At 37.2% G+C, this 20,277-nt stretch overlaps 5 protein-coding genes across 6 annotated transcripts in view; 1 reads left to right on the forward strand and 4 right to left on the reverse strand.

Annotated features, from left to right (window-relative positions):
* LOC134813598 (uncharacterized) overlaps positions 1-10,843 on the forward strand; it is a 47,612-nt gene extending 36,769 nt beyond the window's left edge. Inside the window, exons 2-4 of one of the 2 annotated variants that reach the window (XM_063821461.1) lie at positions 4,135-4,202; positions 4,643-4,816; positions 10,451-10,843. In XM_063821461.1, coding sequence (XP_063677531.1) covers positions 4,143-4,202; positions 4,643-4,816; positions 10,451-10,531 — 315 coding nt within the window. In that variant the 5' untranslated portion in view covers positions 4,135-4,142 and the 3' untranslated portion in view covers positions 10,532-10,843. Of the gene's footprint in view, positions 1-3,587; positions 4,203-4,642; positions 4,817-10,450 lie in introns of those variants that run through there. The other variant, XM_063821460.1, reaches the window with a different exon arrangement.
* Positions 1-14,009, reverse strand: part of LOC134812609 (glycine betaine transporter 1-like) — a 97,635-nt gene extending 83,626 nt beyond the window's left edge. Inside the window, exon 1 of the mRNA XM_063820096.1 lies at positions 13,999-14,009. The gene's annotated coding sequence lies outside the window, so the exon portion shown is untranslated. The remainder of the gene's footprint in view (positions 1-13,998) is intronic.
* Positions 389-3,666, reverse strand: LOC134813210 (heat shock 70 kDa protein-like). The gene is made up of 8 exons (XM_063820898.1): positions 3,614-3,666; positions 3,185-3,356; positions 2,647-2,784; positions 2,287-2,470; positions 2,002-2,139; positions 1,661-1,779; positions 891-1,127; positions 389-756 (listed from the first exon to the last, which is right to left on the reverse strand). The coding sequence occupies exons 1-8, from the start codon at positions 3,664-3,666 to the stop codon at positions 646-648; spliced, it is 1,152 nt and encodes a 383-aa protein (XP_063676968.1). The 3' UTR covers positions 389-645.
* Positions 11,737-13,706, reverse strand: LOC134812678 (uncharacterized). Its single transcript, XM_063820182.1, has 3 exons — positions 13,528-13,706; positions 12,922-13,090; positions 11,737-12,641 (listed from the first exon to the last, which is right to left on the reverse strand). The coding sequence occupies exons 1-3, from the start codon at positions 13,615-13,617 to the stop codon at positions 11,905-11,907; spliced, it is 996 nt and encodes a 331-aa protein (XP_063676252.1). The 5' UTR covers positions 13,618-13,706; the 3' UTR covers positions 11,737-11,904.
* Positions 14,010-15,380: 1,371 nt separating the features above from the next.
* The window catches only part of LOC134813594 (FERM, ARHGEF and pleckstrin domain-containing protein 2-like), a 59,982-nt gene continuing 55,085 nt past the window's right edge, over positions 15,381-20,277 (reverse strand). Inside the window, exons 21-28 of the mRNA XM_063821453.1 lie at positions 20,059-20,213; positions 17,963-18,133; positions 17,599-17,709; positions 17,160-17,257; positions 16,876-16,960; positions 16,544-16,687; positions 16,249-16,358; positions 15,381-16,035 (exon numbers count right to left, since the gene is read on the reverse strand). Of these exons, the coding sequence (XP_063677523.1) occupies positions 15,981-16,035; positions 16,249-16,358; positions 16,544-16,687; positions 16,876-16,960; positions 17,160-17,257; positions 17,599-17,709; positions 17,963-18,133; positions 20,059-20,213 (929 nt within the window). The 3' untranslated portion in view covers positions 15,381-15,980. The remainder of the gene's footprint in view (positions 16,036-16,248; positions 16,359-16,543; positions 16,688-16,875; positions 16,961-17,159; positions 17,258-17,598; positions 17,710-17,962; positions 18,134-20,058; positions 20,214-20,277) is intronic.

Below are 20,277 nucleotides of genomic sequence, written 5' to 3' on the forward strand. Positions count from 1 at the left end.
TACATAATTTGTGATGACCTCTTGCGCCCTTGATGGCAAACTCAAATATATAGCTGTTGTGTCTTTGCATAATGAGATAAAATAGGAAAATCGAAAATATCAACCTCTATAGCTGGAACTCCGGCTAGAGCTGGAGCAATACCCTGCAGCTCGAAAGTTCCAAGTAGGTTATTATCTGCTGTCTTAGAACTATCTCCTTCAAATACCTGTATTTACATTTAGTGGTTCTCGGTAATACCCGTATTCGTTTCATGACTAAAAAGTTTAAATACCACTCATACCAGTCTCGTTGTTAGTTTCTGTTTAAAAAGTGCAATTTTGTTCACTATGCAAATATAGTCATTCATACCTGGACATTCACATTATCTTGATAATCGACATAGGTTGTGAAGTGTTTCTTCACATTCATTGGGATTGTTGAATTGCGATGTATAAGAACTGTCATCTGCCCTCCAACCGTCTCAATTCCAAGTGATTGTGAGGTGACATCAAGGAGCAAAACATCTTCTATCTAAGAATTTGGTTTTGGCTCATCCCTAGTATTTCAAGGTATTTCTAATTCATTGATGTGTCATCAACTAATTTACATAATTTAAACAAGTTAAATCAAAGATTTGTAAATGATAGTATTAGAAAAGAAAACGGTTACAGAATGAGCACCTGCTCTGATTTATCTCCAGCAAGAATAGCACCTTGAACAGCAGCTCCATAAGCTATGGCTTCATCCGGGTTTATATCTGTATTTATCTTTGTTCTCTGTTAGTGGGGTTCTGTACAATTTTCTTGCAACGTTTATTAAATAGCTATTTTAGTTCAAGTTTGAATTAGTTAATAGTATTTATAGGCTAATTATAATTTACAATTTTCTTTTAAAAATAATTCTTACTTACTGTTCCCAGAATCCCGGAAAAGTACTCTTCAATGAGGTTCCTTATTTTTGGAATCCTTGTTGAGCCACCCACTAGAACAACTTCATCAATCTGCCGGACTGAAAGCTTAGCATCATCTAATGCTGTACCTATATATTCCAATGTTTTCTTGAAAACTGGAGTTGTGAGGTATTCAAACCTGAGTGAATATAAACATAAATAGTATTTTTGTAAATCGCTAGTAATACTGCCTTTGCCCTTTCAGTATTATCAGGTTCATGAACTAGCAATATAAACCAATTATTATAAAATTGCACTGTTAATTATTTTTGATATAAGTTGATTCAATATTCAGTTCACAAAATTAGTGGTAGCTGTAGGTTTTTAAATACTTATACTCAAGGTATGTTATTGGCTACCTGCCAAAATAACTGTTGCACACGGGTGTTCACACTCCAGTCTGGTGCTGAAATCTAGGCTGTCCACAAGTTTAGAGCTGTAAAAACGAGACGGTTTTGTTTTACTTACTTAGCTCTGCTTAGAGAGGTAGAAAAGTCTATACCATCACACAAGTTTTCTATTGTTATAGTTGTTTGTACTTTTGAGGAGAGTTCTCGTTTTGCTTGTTCCGCTGCTGCTTTCAACCTACAAGTTTTAAAATTGTTCAATCTTCTCATCTTTTATCATAAAAAAGTTTATAATACAAGAAAGCATAACTGTTTAATTTTAGAATGGATTGATTGTTTATTGTAATAACAACACCTTGAAGTAGCTCTACTGTTGTTAGAAACGTTAATGCTGTACTGTTCTTTAAACTCCTTCATCAAATATTCTACTATCAGATTGTCAAAGTCTTCCCCTCCTAAGTGCGTGTCTCCTGCTGTCGACTTAACTTCAAATATCCCTTCATCTGAGGTACAATAACAATGTTCATTACTGCTCATTATGATATACTATACATCTTTTGATCTCATATCTCCAAAATTAGAAACGTAGCAATGATATACTATAGAAGAGCTGCCAATTCTAGGCCATAAGTGTTGCTAAATCTGGGCCGTGCAACTCAATATTTGTGTACACATTTTGTCTCTACATTTTAACATATAGATCCGAATCTAAATGTTTTCCTAACCTATGCTCAGCACCGATACATCGAAAGTTCCTCCGCCAAGATCATAGATCAATATGTTCTTTTCACCTCCGGTATCTTCTAAACCATATGCTATTGCCGCAGCTGTTGGCTCGTTTATTATTCTCATAACCCTTAGCCCTGTTACGTTTAATCGAGTGAGAATAAATAAACTAACGATAATATGTAGATTTTTAAACTGCAGAATTCAAATCAAATTGTGAATATTTGATATTGAATATTTTAATCAACTTTTCATCTCACCACCGACTATAACACAAATCATACCGGCAATAGTGGCGGCGTCTTTAGTCGCCTGGCGTTGAGAGTCGTTAAAGTAAGCAGGCACTGTTACCACAGCTTCGTATACCTTTTGTCCCAGATACGCTTCCGCTGTGTGTTTCATGTACTGTAAAATCATGGCCGAAATTTCCTCGGGTGTAAAGGACTTCTGTTCGCCTTTGTATACCACCTAGGCGTTATTTTGTTATTTAGTATTACTAACGCTAATGCTCTTACGACTTTTTATGACTGAGGCAAATCGTTAAAATTTTTAAAATATTTTTAAAAATATTGAAATAATATGATAACTTATCACGACAAGACAATTATACTATATACAAGTTTAAGATCAATGAATATTACAACCTGTATGACAGGTCTCCCATTTTCGCTTGCCACACCAAAGGGCCAGTGGAACATGTCTTTACTAACGTTGGGATCCCCGTATACCCTGCCTATCAGACGTTTAGAATCGTACACTGTGTTATTAGGATTCCTCACCGCCTGTAGGTACATACACCAGATAGTACGTCATACATTGTACAGGTAGAATAGCGTATTATTCAGTTAAAACCGTGTGTAATTCCGTGTAAAATTGTGTATTATTCAGTTAAAACTGTGCATTATTCAGTTATGTTATACAGATGTGGTGATGCAATAAATGTGAGGTTTTTGTGCGACAATTTATTAATTGCCGGGCAGACAGGTCACAGCGTTTTAATTTGCCGGTAAACTCCGTTACAGTTGACAGTGTTGCACAGCGAAACCAGATAAGTGTTACTACAAGCTGCCTTTAAAGCTTTAATACCTGGTTTTTAGCTGCCTTTAAAGCTTTAATACCTGGTTTTTAGCTGCCTTTAAAGCTTTAATACCTGGTTTTTAGCTGCCTTTAAAGCTTTAATACCTGGTTTTTAGCTGCATTCCCTAACAATCTCTCCGACTCAGTAAATGCAACGTAGGAGGGTGTTATTCTGTAGCCTTGGTCGTTGGCGATTATTTCAACTGCTCCGTACCTGTATATACCCACACAGGAGTAGGTTGTTCCCAGATCTATTCCTATAACTGGGCCTCGTATCCTGGGTTGTTGTGGGGTGTTGGTGTTTTTCTGGCAGAGTAATCACCTTTCTGCTGCTGTATTTTGGGGAGATCCTATTTCGTTGTTCACTAATGATGTATTTCAAACTTTCATGAGTAATTTTAGTGTCTTGTAATAGTTGATTTGAAATATTACAGTATGATTCCTCTAGGTGTATTACTTTGAAGTCAGCATTTTTGTACACGACTGCCGTCTCAATAATTAATCCTGTTCTATTCGGTATTGATTTTAACTTACTCGTTTGAACTTTCTACAGGCTTCTTGACCTTTTTCTTCTTTAAGAACCCCATTTAAAAAGTTTTAAACTCGGTGTAAAGCCGGATATTAAACGTTAGTGTCCAAAAGTGAGAAGAGCAAAACACACTACGTAAGATATATCAAATTGGCAGACAGTTGTGTGAAGATGACTGTCCACTAAGGAACTGTTATAGTGAAAGCTCAGCACGACATTCGCATTAGACGACATATGGTCGTCTAGTTATCCAAACTATTTAATGGATATGAGACTATCATGAGACATATTTAGCAGAAACTTTAGAAAAGTTTTTTGTGGTAGGAGATAATTATGAATCATGATCAATATATAATGCCAGTAAGGATATGGTTCTAAGATATGAGTAGGAAATTGTCTTCCGAACCAACACTATGCAGACAATGTCATGTATACAGATTCGATACAAATTTATTAGACTGGTCTAAATATTATGTGTTACCTTTTTCTAAGTGAGAATTTAAAATATTAAACATTTGATTATTTTAGCTGAAAATGGCTGAAGGAAAAGAAGACATCATACTCTTCATGACAACCATGTCGTCAAGTCTTGAAGTGAGTTCTTTCTAATGATTTAACGTTTTCAACTTTGATCCATGTTGCGGAAACAAACCATTTGAAGACCGCTGAGCGGTTGGCTCTCGTATTACCAACTAAGTAGGTTTACATACATAATGTCATTTATTTGGTGCAGGTACTTATAAATAAATGTGATTACGGTTTCATTAGGTAAAGTTAGTGCTGTCTCCACCAACGTGATTCTTACTATGGAAGAAATAACACATATAATAGCATGAATCGTATACAGAGATCACAATATTTGGAAATTTAACCAGAATATTTGGAAATTTAAAGAATTTACACACTGTAGTCTGTACGGTGTACACCGAACAATAAATCATTCATGATCAAGAATCGAATGATCCAGAAATAAATGCAACTTTTTCTTACCGACGGTATACTTGAAACAAACCACGAAACAAAACAAACCCCAGGTGAAGAAGAAATGTCAGAAGATAGTAACAGTGATGGCAAGTGTCTCCACCACCCACAACTTGATTGAGAAGGACGTTTCCCGGCCAGGAGGGTTAGTTGATATGAGGGACACACTGAAGGATCCTAAAGCACTGCCTCCCCAACTTTACCATGAAAAACTTGGGCCTCTTGGGGTGAGTTTTTAAACATATTATGTTATTTATGTGGAATAATGTGGATTTATTTTCATGCTGCTTGTATTTGAATATCAAATTTCGTTCTTCAACAAAACTTCTATATTAAAGTTGGTTTACATTTCGGTTCTGATAACTGTATGTCAGGTCATACGTACTATAAAATGCGGTCGGAAATCTTGGGTTTAAATTTCGGTAACTTTTAAAAACATACCAACAGCGTATTTTGTGTGAGGTTTTAAAGGATACAAAAGTATCACTCTGAAGCAGTATTTGTTAAAGATACTGCACACTGTACAAACCCTTGAACTTGTGTGGTGTAGCTTCAGACTGATGATGAGTAATGTGTGATGTGTGACTAATGTTCTGACGAACAAAGGAATAAAAACATTAGCTCACACGGGGGCCACAAACTAGGCTCCCCAGTACTCATTATCATGTCACGTGGTTCTGAAACCATGTCACGTGTTCCTGATATATTGTCGGTTGTTTTAATTATACGCGTTTATTGCTATCCGTTGATTCATAGATTGTTGAACTACCGTCATTACGTCATATAAGGAGATCACAGTTTGAGTTTATTTCATGATTTCTCACGTTCACATACCCTAATTTACATGACCACTCAGCTTCTCATTTCAAAATGAGGGAGTGGTATCTATTGTAAACTTATTGTAAACTTGAAAACACATGTTCCTAATGAATTTACAGTAGTGACCCAGTGTCCCAGTGTCAGTAAGTTAACAGGTACAATACCTCTGGTAGAACTACAATATTCTACCTCAGTATTGTAAAGTGTGGGATGCTGATGACAGCCTTGTAGTTGTCATGTGATCTACACGGTCACTTTGTCGTTAGTGTGCAGCAGCGTTGGTTAACTACATGGTGTATGGTAGAGAGTTGGTTCCCTTATCTAGTGAATTATTCAGAGGTTTGAGTATTTAGACCAGTATAAAATAAAACTACTGCGCCAGGTTGCCAGGTTGCCCATGCCAGGAGGTATTAGAATATGTAGTGAATGAGCGCGTGATGGAACTATAACCCAACTTTTAAAACATCAGCAACCTCCCGCATAAATTGTTGGGTATTTAGTTATGCTGCAAAGTTATACACTCCTACATTGTTATATTATTACAATATCAATGTAATTCCACGCATACCTCCTAATTTATATGTGTAAGAGGTAAGATTCTTTGTTATAACGGCAGCATAATGACAGTACAATGAACAATCCAGTCTCTTATAGTCGTGGAGGAAAAGTTTAGATTTTTAAGAAGATTCCTTGCTGCTGTTACAGCCGGCATCTTTTACATTCTATGGAATGTGTAGAATTAAAAGCTATAATGTAAGAACTTAAGCGTACTTAACCAACCACTTCAGACATTATAAGGATATTTGTATTTTATATACTTATAACGGGAAAACGAGTTAATGGTGAGAGCTCAGTTGAGCTACAAACTCAAATTCCTCACGGCTAACCACATATTTGTCTACAAGATATGTCACATGTAATAACTTTACATCTGCTGGAATTGCAGTTTAAAATCACATCTCCCTGTTCATCACAATATTACGAGGCTTTACAATATCACACGTAAAACAGCTCGTACATTATAACATCTCCTCGTCTGTACACGGTCTGCAGTAGTAACAGTTGTCAGGTAATTAAGTAATTAACCAGACAGGGAGGTTGGTAATTATCTAATTAGATGTTGATGAGAGGGACGAGTATTGTGAGAGGAGGGGTTGTGTGTAATTACAGGGAGCGACTCCTATACTACGTGTTTGTATTGTGACAGAATAATTAGTTTTGTTGGGACTGGTGGGGTCTGGTGGGGTCTGGTTGGATCTGTTGGTTTGATAACATTTGTGGATAATGAGGAGGATTGTTTCCTGTCGCGAAGTGTTCGCATATTATACTGTTCAACAGATAAGCCATCTCATAAGAGAATCTAGAAATGTTTTGAATTTAACACAATTATTATACACACGTCAAATAGTAATCAAATATTTTAACTCAATAGGCGGGCTAAATCAAGAAATATTTATCATTATAATGAAATAAAGAATAAGAACTAAAAGTTCCACCGACATGGTTTACCCGATTTATTGGACTATCTCTAGGATACAAAACACCATTCTATGTCCATAAACTGCATATGCTCAAATATCGAACTGCTATCTTCAATCCTCATCAGTAACATTGTCCTCCCTTCTCCAGCAAGATAAGGTCCTGCCCACACTCAATCCTCATCAGTAACATTGTCCTCCCTTCTCCAGCAAGATAAGGTCCTACCCACCCTCAATCCTCATCAGTAACATTGTCCTCACTTCTCCAGCAAGATAAGATCCTACCCACCCTCCCAACGTATCTTCTTCTCAGATCTTCCTTCCTCCAAATCAGTATTACAGGGAACACAGCTGCGTAGAGTAATGGTAATGTGAACTCCATGAACCCTAAAAGTAGGCTCCATACTATGAGAACTACAGGGCTAGGGAAATGATACTTGAATATTATTTTCCACACAAATGCTGCTGCTAGGTATGTGGTATGACAGATGAAGAAGAGGATGGAATTCATCATAATGGTTTTGGAAGCATGTTTTCTCTCTTGTGGTAGCAGGGCAGAACCTCTTCTTAGGTAAACTAATTGTATGATCATGCAGAAAAGGGTGATGAATGGAAGAACTCCGAAAATGACAACTGGTATCATGAGTAATAGGTCAGAAGATGGAAATTGGTGCATGTATTTCTGCTTATCATAGATGCATTGTGCGGTATTCATTTGTTGTTTAATGCATGGAACTATCATTGCGGTGATCATTCCTGGGAACTCAAACTCTTCACACAAGTGAATGTAGGTAAAGCTATCTGTACCTGTAATATTGTATCTCCAATCAGCAATGACAAAAAACACAGTGTCCAAGATATGCAGGAACGTTACCAAAACTATGACAGCAAGTGAGAATCTCTTCAAGAAGCTGGTATTAAGACGCCGGAAGGGGTCCACAACGTGAACTGTCAGAGTGACGGACATGACCAGGTTAAGGAACCTAGACGCAGAGAAACCAGGCAGGGCTGTGCTCATGTAGTAATATAGGCTCTTGTACAGGACACTCTGATCTACTACTCCTCCACTGTAGACCAGAACACTTATCACGGATATCACCAGTAGTGCCTGTGCGGTGAGGAGGTCTGCGAGAGCTATTCCCATGAACAAGGCGGGAACCAACTTGGTCCTGTCCTTGAAGTAGTCCAGGAAGATGATGGTGTTGTGGATGATGACGTGGAGGGCTAGGATAATGTTCAGTGGACTCAGGTCGTATGTTGCTCCTTTTAGGATCAGAACTTGTTCCGTGTCGTTAGTTCCGAATGAGTTCATGTTTTGTGATAACATGTGCTTAACTGTGGTATCAGGTCATTAACTTTTTAAATATGAATCGGATCGAGCGTCATGAAATTAGGCATTTGTAGAAAAGGAAAATCGGATCGAGATAAATATTGAACGGTCATTTTGCGAGACTTTATCACCTTTACAACAACTTGGTTCACGAAAACGTATCTAAAACAATAATTGATAAATGTGAAACTAATGATGTTGGTGTAAAAATAACAAATTACCTCCAAAACCTATCCAAACCCCGACAACTTTTAAATCTTACTCAAATATTTTTGGCAAGAATTAAAAGATAGCTTGGAAAATAAACTGCATATCTGCCTGTTAAAACGATTACAGATTACAGTATCAAGATAGGATTATGATAAACTCTGTTATCTACTGATAAGAAATAAAAGTGATCTGGGTATGTTAAAGGAACCGATTCACTTGGACCATGCAATTCAGTTCCTCACTACTCACCAGCAGATTTGTACCTCCTCTACTAGTACACGCTTCACCGTGTGGTACGTTATTGTGGTATGTGGTACTACCACATTGTGGTAGTTTTGCCAGTAAGATTTCTAAGAACTGAAGACGGTGCATATCGTATTTCTCGGACTTCTGTTAAAGATTTACTCAGATTTTACTTCGGACATTTCGTCTATTTAACAAGCGAGATCTCATGAAGATTCATCTGCATACTTCATATAAGTTTCCTTACTTATCCTCACAGTTATTTGACGGTTGTGAAAAATGTACACCTTCTCCATTAATTATATTTCTATTGGAATAGTGACCGTTTCACCGGGTTTTTAATAAGGAATCTTGAGTGACCGAAATGTTGCACAAATTCATGATTCAGCTGATCAGCTCTTACAATCAATGATTATGATATATTCGTTCGTGACCATAAACTGGTCATCAAAACGAACATTCCAATAATTAGCTCCGAACATTCCAATAATTAGCCGGTAGCTACATGCTCTGTTGGGTAGCGGTATTTACCCTGGACAGCCATGGTGTTGAAAACCAGCTTTGTACACTGCCCAAGTTAAGGGTGTACAGTACATTCTCTCCCTACACAAATCTAATTTACACTCCGCTCAGAGTTTGACTATATATGGCTGCACGTCACGTGGCTGTATATGGCTGCACGTCACGTGACTGTATATGGCTGCGTCACGTGACTTTTATATGCCGCTTTTCTATTAGGTGTTTACGGAGAAATGTCAGTGCTATGGTAATGTCGTTATGAAACGTCTTCTGCAGAATATAACTAATTAGCTATGTTGCTGTGTAATAAGCAGTTCAACAGTCAACACCTTTTAATATAATATGTCATAGTTAACAGGTATGTGTGCTCAAATGTTCATAACCTCAGATATATTAACCTTTTTGAGGTGCCTGAATGGTTGACCTATAGAGTAATCAAATATGCACATATCTGAATATATTTTCCATATTATAGTTGCTACAAGATGGTAAATGGTAATACAGAGTAGCAAATCAATCAGTACAATATATAGAGACCTTCTAATATCTGATATCTTTGGCTTAGTTTAAAGCAACTGCCGCCCCAAGAATTACATTCCAGCTGGAATGAGAAGATATTTAGGGAACGTATTTGGATCGTTTACACGATTTTACTACAAATTAGCTTATTTCACAGTCACCATCCGAATATGTCGTAATTTATTACAAGCATTACAAGCATATAGTAATCAACTTGTTTTGTATAATAATAGCACATTTCTCCAGAAAATAATATTAAAAACTTCAAAACTTGACATGCTGAGTTTGGAACGCCCAATCCGCATTATCTCCATATTTACAATTCAAGTAAATAGTTAATACACTTTTTGTTTTAAAAATTACAATCCCTCTCTCGAACTATATGTTCTTATCATTCCGTGCTGGGCTAAGATCTTTCAGTGTTATTGGACCCAAATGTACAACAATCTACCACACTCACTATTCAGTACAGTGGGTATTTTTTAAATTGGTTTAGAGACAAACTTAGTCTATTTGTTACAATTGGAGAAGCTCAGTTATGGGGGTGATATTTGTGTAATGGGTATAATTCGGTATGAGGGATGGAACTGGTAGCTTTGTTTTCTCGGTTTGGTATCTTAATATAATCTTAATGTTTGTTCTTTATGAAGTTCACATCACACACCTGCGTATAAGTTTCACTTAGTAGTACGTAGTTTTTAAATGTAAATTGTTATTATTATAGAAATATTTTAATATTTCAGAACTACGATTTGTTTGAAAACGCTGTAGAAGACAATCAGCTGAACGACTTCCTAAAAAAGGAGTACACATTCGAGGGATGAGCTAGCTCTTTTACACAGGAGAAATATCGCTACTCTTATTGGGACTGTTAAATACGAGCTGCTCAGCTGCCGCTTAACTCTGTGCTTAGATTCTTGTCACGAATAATGCACGTTCGGGATTTCTTTCCTTTATCTGTCAATTGGAGCAATTATTTTTTCGGTAAGCGATTTTTGAATTGAAGCCGATTTTTCTGGATTGTTTATTTGTACTGTACGGTTTGTTGTCAATCTATTTTTATTTACCTTTGATACGGACATGTATATTTTGTTTATTTTAATGAATTGCTGATGATCTATATTATTTAACTCGAATTTCTGCGTTTAAATTGTACTACTCAATCATGTCTACCCATTACCATTTGCCAAATTTAATTGTCAGGTCAGCACATTACATATTACTTCATGGGTTAATTAGTGATTAGCTAATGTTCATAGCACAGCCGAGCTTTTGATTGTGATAAATAAATGATAGAATAAACATTAAACGCTACTGTAACTAACAGTAGAATCAGTACTACCTGCTGTGTACTGGACATATTGTTCTGCAGGTTTCTTGACTACAATTATTACATAAAAGGGACATGGGTGTAAGTATAATCTTATCAAGGAACTTAATTCACTCCACATGATATTATTATTATGATCTCTGAAGGAAATAGAACACATTTTCTTGCTAGACGGCGCGCGCGGTCGCCGAATCAGTAAAGTGAGTGTGAGTTGAAGTGTTTATTGTAGCTAATGACCACTTATCTCATTAACGAGAACTGCTCGACCGTGCAACTTTTTAATAACCTAGTAGACTGGCAAGCATTTTTATCATCGAACTAAGTTATTAAATTTATGACTAGATTACAGACTAGAGAGTCTATTGCATGATCAGTCATCAGTGCTTATTTTAATACATAATAAGTAATAGGTATCCACAATCCACTATCCAGTACAAAGTAAAGAGGGATCACTTAGCTGAGCACTAAAGCAACTTTCAATTGTGTTGGATTACTTAAAGTTTTACCTGAGGACTTCGGGCTTTGTTGCTACACAAAGACTGGGCGGGGAGAGCATTGAGCAAGACTGACGCTGCTCAGTGCTCGCTGACATTAATTATGAGTTATATCCCTTGTCTTATTTGAGACTCAGGTAGGTTGTCTTTTTTAATGTATTTAGTTGTGACTTGTGTGTACTACGTAGTAAGTGTTCTCACAAAATTATGGACTATTTTAAAGAGCAAACTACATCAAAACTTTAAACAGTACTGTTACGATATCTTAATATTCATGCATCAAAATGTGAAATGAAGTTTCTGAGTCCAATCTTTTCTACAAATGTCTGATGTTCTTATCTACTCCGGCATATATATCGTTATGTGCACATATTTATGTTCCGGCAATCAAATCAGCATCGTAAGAAGTACTAGTACAACTCTGAATACATTCTTTGCTGCTCTGACAATCCACATTCTTGTCTCCAGAGAAGAGTTTGCCGGTCTCCATGTTGACACAGCAGCAGTAAGCACTCTCTGGTATCGACTTTTCGTCAGGATGAATCTTAGACTGTAACCAGAGAAACAGGGTGTCGTTGTAGCACTCCATGAAGTATGTAGGCATATTAGCACCGTACAGCTCGTGTCCTAGTACTATACTCTTGCTCCGTTTGAGAATCCATTCGTTGACAGCGGTGCAGTTTCGGGTTATCTCCTCCGGCCAAGCAATACATCGCCCGAAAGCGAGTCTTGTGATCACAGCTGATCCAGTAGTCTGTATCTTTATCTTGGTAGCATCAGCAGCTCCTCCTTTAGGTCTACCATCCGGGCTGGGCACGTACAGGGTCCTCTCTCTCACTGCTTCTTGTCCCTTTTTACGGAAGGTGATATTCTGGCTCCCTTCCTGCAGCGGCTGTCCGTTGTACAGCCAGTTCATGAGGTGAGCTTGTTGCACTTTCAGGATAACATCAAATATTTCTCCATCTCCACAACTCTCTTCTAGCTGTCCTTCTTGGTATTTCTCGGTTTCTTCGGGGAGTTCTACATTTGGGGCGTAGCTCCTCCACATTCCAGCTCCACAATCTACTTCTACCGAGTAGATCAGGGAGTTATCCTGTTTGTAGTATCCAGCTGAAATTAATATAACGTTTCTTTTGTGCTACTCCACCAAATTAACTATCAAGCACTTGTAATTCATGCTTAACTTTAACTTCAGACACGTTGATTTCAATACCACTTGAATATATGCAAATGCCCTTAATCAAATTAACGTTGATTATAGAAATCATAAGTCATTGCAAAAATCACTTTAAAATCGAACTAAAATTAAAGCGTAAATAACGAGATTCACGCAGTGAATAGAGATGAGGGATGAATGAATAATCAACGGAACTCCAACATTCAGACCTACCAGAAATTGTGGCATCAGAAGGGTCACTGTCAAACTTCCCAAAGATAGTGTAAGTAAGATGCATGTTGTACCGCTGAATTACCAGCTCATTGTTCGCATTTGCCTTGGGTTCTACGTACTTGCTCCAATATTTGTCCAGAGGCTTCTTCTCTAGTCTGTATATGTAGTCCTGAAAATAACAAATGAATTCGATGACAATTAACTGGGTTTGTGAACAGTCGAATGGGGGCAACAAACAATTTAATCTGTTGGTTGATGACGTGACATTATAATTTAGCCAGGATCGGAGCCAGGATGAAAAGGTTTCAAACCATTAATCTTCAAAGTCAATAAATTGTAAAATTGGTTCACAATTTTAACTCGTAAAACGGTGACGTCGCGTGACTTATGCAACATGCAGCATGCAGGAGCAGCATCAGAGGGGAGCGTCATTTTGCGGAAATCATACAATTTGGCAGGTTAAATCAACAAAATATCTAATCCAGAATTTTCAGCTTTCTGACGCAAATTTACGATCGTGCTATAAAAATTTGTAAACTGTACGTAAACACCCCAAAAATTGAAAATAGAGAATGTTACGTTCTAAGGTCTATTAAAGGAGCCCACCTGCACATTATCAAGCTCAATGTCATCCTTACACAAGATAGCATCAGACACTCCCGCCAGCATCCCCAACAAGACCAACAACATCATCATAATTCACGTGACCGCTACACTTGTACAGTGAATAGTGTATAGAACAATAAACAGAGGGAGAGAGTGCAGTAAAGTAATGTAGGTTTAGCTGTACCGTGGACCTGGATCTGACTACGGGAGGGGACAGGACCGCATGCAATCCCGGCAGTCTCTCTCTCTCTCTCTCTCTCTCTCTCTCTTTAACACTATCATAACCTCTTTAAAACGTGTGTGTTAGGATGCAGCTAGCTATAGAGTGGTCTCTTTTAGCTGTGATAATTATTTTACTAATTTAAGCTAATTTCGGCTGACGTATTGTGTTCTTTGATGAGCTCATAGAAGTGGAAGGGTAGTTATCTAAAGAACTGTGCTTTGATTATGTACAACCATGAAAAGTACAAACAAATTATTTGATGAGTAACAGAATCCAGTAGTAAAAAATTAGTTCAAAACAATGATATGTAAGTCATTGTGTTTTTGGAGTTAGCTATTGGGCTATTCATAGAGTGTGGCACACATGGCAGTGCTTCACACTTACAGTGTGAGGCCGTATGTTACATTTAGTTGGACAGTTTCTCACTTCTGGCTCAAATTAGATGATTACAGATCGGTTATCAACATAATCCAGGACGTTTGTAATTTATTTTAATAACGTAAGAAATAAAATTGTCTGGATTTAATAATCAAAGTTATCCCAAATATGTTTATACACAGATAATAAACATGATACAATTTGGCGGAATAGCTTTGATAACACTCGGCTAATTTATTCAAATCACTGCAAGTTTAAATGAAAGTTTAAATGTATGTTAATAATTGGGAAGTTGAAGTGTTAATTGGGATTTATAACAGGGAATTTCTTCAAAACCAGTGTAAGCGACGGATTAATAATCGATTGAATAACCGTAAATTTAAGTACAAAACGATAAATCATTTGTGAAATTCAATTTATTCAACTTTAAAATAAATCTTAACTCCAGGTTCAAATCTCCAAAGAACTGATAAATGTGTGTGGTTTATATATTCTGTATAAACTCTGATCATATATGACATTTGAACATAAAAATCTTAAAAATTTCTCAATATATAAAGTAGCTTATTTTTACAATGTTGATGCATACTCCTTTTTGGACAGAAAACCTTTATTCAGCCAACGAACTTTAAATAAACCGCAGCGGTAACACTTTATTTGTTGTTTGAAATCATTACAGAAATTACAGGGGATGATTTATAACAATTAACAAGGGTGTCTAAATAACTCTAAATGTTAGAATCTTTAGACTACCTTAGTTCCCAAAACTTTGTGCCAAAACTTTGGGCTCGATAAATTTGAGGAACAAAAATTTGGGTGGGAAATTTGGACTTGTTTGGGTAACGAAAATTTGAGCATTCATTTTTTAGAGACACAGTAATTTTGCTCTCTAATTTATGATTTTATATAAAAAATTTACATCCTCTCGCTCACAACACCAGCCTATCCAGCGACCAATATTTGAACTTGAACGAACAGCGTGACGTAGATGTCAGGTGACCAGCACAGCCGCGCACGTGACCCCTTGTCACGCTATACGTCACACTACACTGTGCAGCAGGTGGAAATCTCTCGGTTGGTTGTCAGACTAGTCAGACTTACCTGGGAACCTCAGGCTTTTCTGTTCATAAACAGGCCAAATGACAGGCGGAGCGCCGCCCAGTAATGTCAGACTGGCTATCACAAATTGTTGGGAACTAAGGTGTAAGGTATGATACTTTGTTGCGATCGATTGACGCTGAAGTTTTAAAATGTGTCTGTTTAATCTAAATAAGTAAATACATAATTCGGGTTTACTGCTAGCAAATGAATAGCACGGATATCAAGCATCACTTTCCTGTCCAAACTATAAACTTTAACAAAACATAAAAACAAACTAGTATCTACTTTTCTTTTAATAATTTTACTATAAATTTCAGCATAACATTTACAGTTTTTGCGTTGAATTTTAAATGAAATGTTTTATAAAATGTACTTCTACGTGCCAGTTTAAATTTTTCTGGAAATATTGTTATATAAATGGGGGTTGTATTTCACGAAGATATCATCAAAATTATGACATTCTTCTTCAACTATTTCTCATCAAAATTATGACATTCTTCTCCGCTCAAAGTTTAATTCATGAACAATACTCACAGCAAATATAATTCAGCCTAAAATAAATATACATATTTTTCCGGCGTTGGTAAAGTCATGAGAAACGTATCATTGTTTTTGGTTTTATAACTTCAGCCACCAAGTTCCTCCAAAATGATATCGTTGGACTACAAGTTCCATCTCCGTTTCTCTGTCCGATCATTTAGAAAAAAGCAGAATATTCAGCCTAATTTTTATGTTTGTTCTCTTTATAACCTCAGTATACATCTGGGTTGGAGGTCAGAGTTGCCTTCTCCAGAACTTGCAGCCACCTGAGAAACAATGGTTGTTTAACTGACTTTTCATGTGGTACACAAACATTCCTTCATTCGACATTCCTTGTAAACCTTTAATAACAATCACATCTTACAAGTGCGAATCACAAATATCTGCGTGCGAAACAGCACATTCTAGACAAACATGTTAATAAATCACGATAATATGTAATTATAAGTTTTTAAAAAGGGGCAACAGTGTTTAAATACCTCTTGAGAGAATAAGCAGTTTCACAAGCCACGATAATGGAGAATGTCTTGCTGGATATCTTAAAAGCGTAGTTTGCGGACACGTGGTCTTCGTATTTCGTGTCAGCCACCTGGAGAATGCCGCCCATAATTATCATAAATTAATTAACAGTCACAACAATTAATCATTTATCTAAAAGTAAAAACTCCGAGAACAGGTTGTCAAATGGGATAAATTAGCCTCATTAATTTCACTGACATAATTAGCGATTCCCTAATCCTGTAGTCCATGATATGCTCAGCATATGCAACATACCTGAAGGTGAAGCATGTCAAGGGAGCCAAGTGGCTTGACATCATCGTCCGCCTCGTAGAAGAAGAGTTTAGAGAAGATGAGTTCCAGCCACCTCCTCCTCCATTGGGTACGGTTCTGTGACCTTACATACACGTAACCAGACAGCTGGGATAAGAGTATTTATATTTGGTAGCTAAATTGTATTTATGAGGGTTTTTAGTCAAATAATTAGTTCCTGAAGTATGGTATCTTACTGGGCAGGGAGTGAGGTAAAATAGAAATAACAAATAAGCAGTAAGCACGCACATGGTATTTGTGCCGTGCATGCGCGGCGCACATGTTATCTATCTAACCTGTTCCATGGAGAGCATGTCGTCACCACCGTAGCTGATAAGAGGAGGTTGTATTGTGTACTGAGTCAGCTCCATATCTCTGTGTCTGAGTTAGAGAGGGAGTTAGTTTGTTAGTTTTAGAAAAACTTCTTAAGATGATCTGATTATTTTCAAAAATAGCAAAAATAAACAGCAAAATACAGGACAGACGTAAAAAATGATTCGCGAGCTTTCTCAAATCCAAAATATTAGATGGTCACACTTCTCCTGATAACATATTAAGAAGAATACTGAAAACTACATACCTGACATCTCCTCGAGAATAACAACTCTCGCAGACTCTCTGCATTTCAGACTGTCCGGGTAGTGCCAGTTTCCACGAACTGCACCGCGTACACAACACCTACAATGAGCATTATTATTAGCAGTTTTACTTACAGTATATACTAACACCGCGTACACAACACCTACAATGATTATTATTATTATTAGCAGTTATACTTCACTAACTTTACCGTGGACAAACTTACAAACACCCAAATAAATGCCTAACTTACTTTTAATCTTGTGGGAACAAATATTTTAAATCTAAATCACTCTATCTACTTTAAAGGAGCATACTCAGCCACCACTGATAGCCAGTCACTACTAACACAAAGTGAAAAACACTAAAACCTACCTTGTTACAGAGTTTACAAGTTCTCTAGTCACTACTAACACAAAGTGAAGAGCACTAAAACCTACCTTGTTGCAGAGTTTACAAGTCCTCTGCCGCTTGTCTCTGCCCAGAGTAATCCCACATACCATACACAGTTCCTGTACAGCCTGCTCTGTTCCTGGTGCATTGGTCAGGGTCTGAGGGAGGACGACAATCAGGTCAATTAGGGAGCAGTATATTGAAATTGTGAAGACTTGGATAAAGTATACTATCTATACTATAAAGTATACTATCTGTCTCTACTATTATACTATTACAATTTTATACCATTTGATACAATTTTATTTGAAATTAGCAAACAGATTATTTCTAACTTTCTATTAGAGCCTTAAATTCACTGATTAGTGATTAAATCCTATTGGAATTATCAAAAATAATGTAGAAACTAACAGGAAGGAACTCAGGTTTTCTCCTCTTGCGGTAGATGCTGGTGGTAAACTTGAGGTCGTGGACCCACTTCTCGCTATCTTGTGGGTCCTCAACCTGGAACTCCAAGGTCTGGTTACTGTCTGTTAGTGTGACCAGGAAACCAAACAGGTTATCTTCTCTCGACTCTTCCACCTGGAGAGCGAGGGAGGTGTTAGTGATCCAGAACACAATGGAATGTGTGGGTACAATGTTAAAGCTGGTATGTGTACTAATGTCCGCGCCGCAAATAAAGAGAACCAGTTTCTCTGTTAATTGATACTAGTTTTTGTTGTAATTTGTTACGCTGTTAATTGCGCAATCAGTCAGTTTGTACGTTTGAAAGTAGCAATGTTAATCTACAATTTAGCTAGACCGAGTAGTAGACGTAGATTCTGGAGTACTAATCGTAGAGTAAACCTACAATTACCTCAGCTTCAGAACACAATAGACAGTAGAAAGGTAATTGCAACCTGTGTAAGTGTGTTTTGTGTATTGTGTTAACTATTGTCCATTGTCCAGACAGTTTAACTTGCTGGTAACCCCGTACGGAGTCTGTGTCCCTAAATATAACGATCCTAGCTGACCCTTTTGTAGTCCTTCTTTCTTGTCCTTCATTTAGTTTTTGACACCAGTTTGATGGCTCTGTTCTAGCAGCTGGGTTTGCACAAACTATACCAGGATCTAGTAAGCCTCCGAATAGCTAGGTACATAATTATAATGTCCTATCAGTATCACAAGGTGAATAAATCGTCTAAACTGTTTTGGGGACTCATTTGATGATTCAGTTTAAAGGGCGATGAAATGACAAGAGGAAGTGGTTGTTCTGTAATTTCAAGGTTATGTAGAAGTGTTGGGAGTTATAATACTTCCAAATAAGCAGAAGGTTTTAATTCCTCTGTTTGAGAGTGACGTCAAACGTCGTCACGTAAAACTGCTTCCTTAGAACACCGTTCTAATGGTGAGTTAAAAAAAATAAATATTACAATTTTATCTTTAATGAAGCACAATATTATGTACGTTGACTATCTGATTCGCTGGCCAACTTATTTCCCGCAAAACTTCAGGTAGTATCAAAACTTCCACTGTTCCAGATCATGTAATGAGTTGTTAACGAATACAAATAATTTTGCCCATGTTTTGGGGATTGTGGAAAAAATGTGATATTCCACCGAATATTGGAAAAACAAAAATTGTAAACAAATTATATACCAGAAACTGTTTACATGTTTTTAACAGATAAAAACAGGCTTAAATATCTGATAGGTTTATTGCAGATGAGAACGATACCTTTCACATTCAGCGTAATCCCTTGCATGCTTTGCATGCGTTAGGTTTACCCTAATTTTTACAGGTTTAACAGTTTTCACGTTTTCCATTCCGGAATTTTAATGATGTACGCAATCTAGCAATAATGATGAGGAGGATTTTTTGGGATTTCACAGGTCTGCCACAACTCAACAATCATACCTTTGTGTTATCCGTTTCTAATGGTCCGAGATACATGAAGATAATATAATAAGCTCCTCTAAATTAAAAGCGAGCTATACAAAAATTGGAGTCCGGATATAATTTGGCAAATAATCCTGAGTGGTGAAAATTGAATTAGAGGTGGAGGCAAGGATGGCAATTCGACCAGATGATGTAGTCCGTGCCCGATGTTCTTGATAAGGGCGAGTTATTGATTTTAATTTGTTGCATTGTGACCTGTTTGATTTACTACAGCTGCAGTGGACGCCAGCCAACAGCCTCTAAAATAGTTTCAAAAATTAGAGATCTGGATAAACAGGTGCAAATTAGTTTCTAGCTTGCAAGAGGGCCAATCTCAACTTTCCCTCAAATCTTTCACTGAAATGAAAGATTCGGACAAAAGGAATTTGATACATTAACTGATCCAGATATATAATAGTTGAGCGCTGTTGGTTTCTTTGTGTAATTCAACAATGTTTCAGGTGTGCTTAGATGGCTTTTGGATCCACAATTTTAGTGCACTTTTTCATTGTTTTGACTTGGCGAACTTTGTAACGCACTCATTTCAAGTTTTCACGACAACACAAAACATACCCACGTGACCAGCTCACCTCGATATCCTTGACATGGTACATCCCGAGCACGATAAGCTGCTTGTCCTTGTCTCTGCAACAGAGGAGACAATCTGAGAGCAGGATCAGGGTCCTGATCACTGACCGGCCTGCTGTCACGTGTCTCACCATCCCACGTCTTAGAAACACTCGTCCTGAAAAGCAGGGGTGAGGGAGTTTGTCATCACGTGGGGGCATTTATAAAGGGAGTGGGAGCTT

Source organism: Bolinopsis microptera, chromosome 3 (genome assembly GCF_026151205.1).
Source record: "Bolinopsis microptera isolate Bmic1 chromosome 3, MBARI_Bmic_1.0, whole genome shotgun sequence".
In the NCBI taxonomy this organism is placed as follows: Eukaryota; Metazoa; Ctenophora; class Tentaculata; order Lobata; family Bolinopsidae; genus Bolinopsis; species Bolinopsis microptera.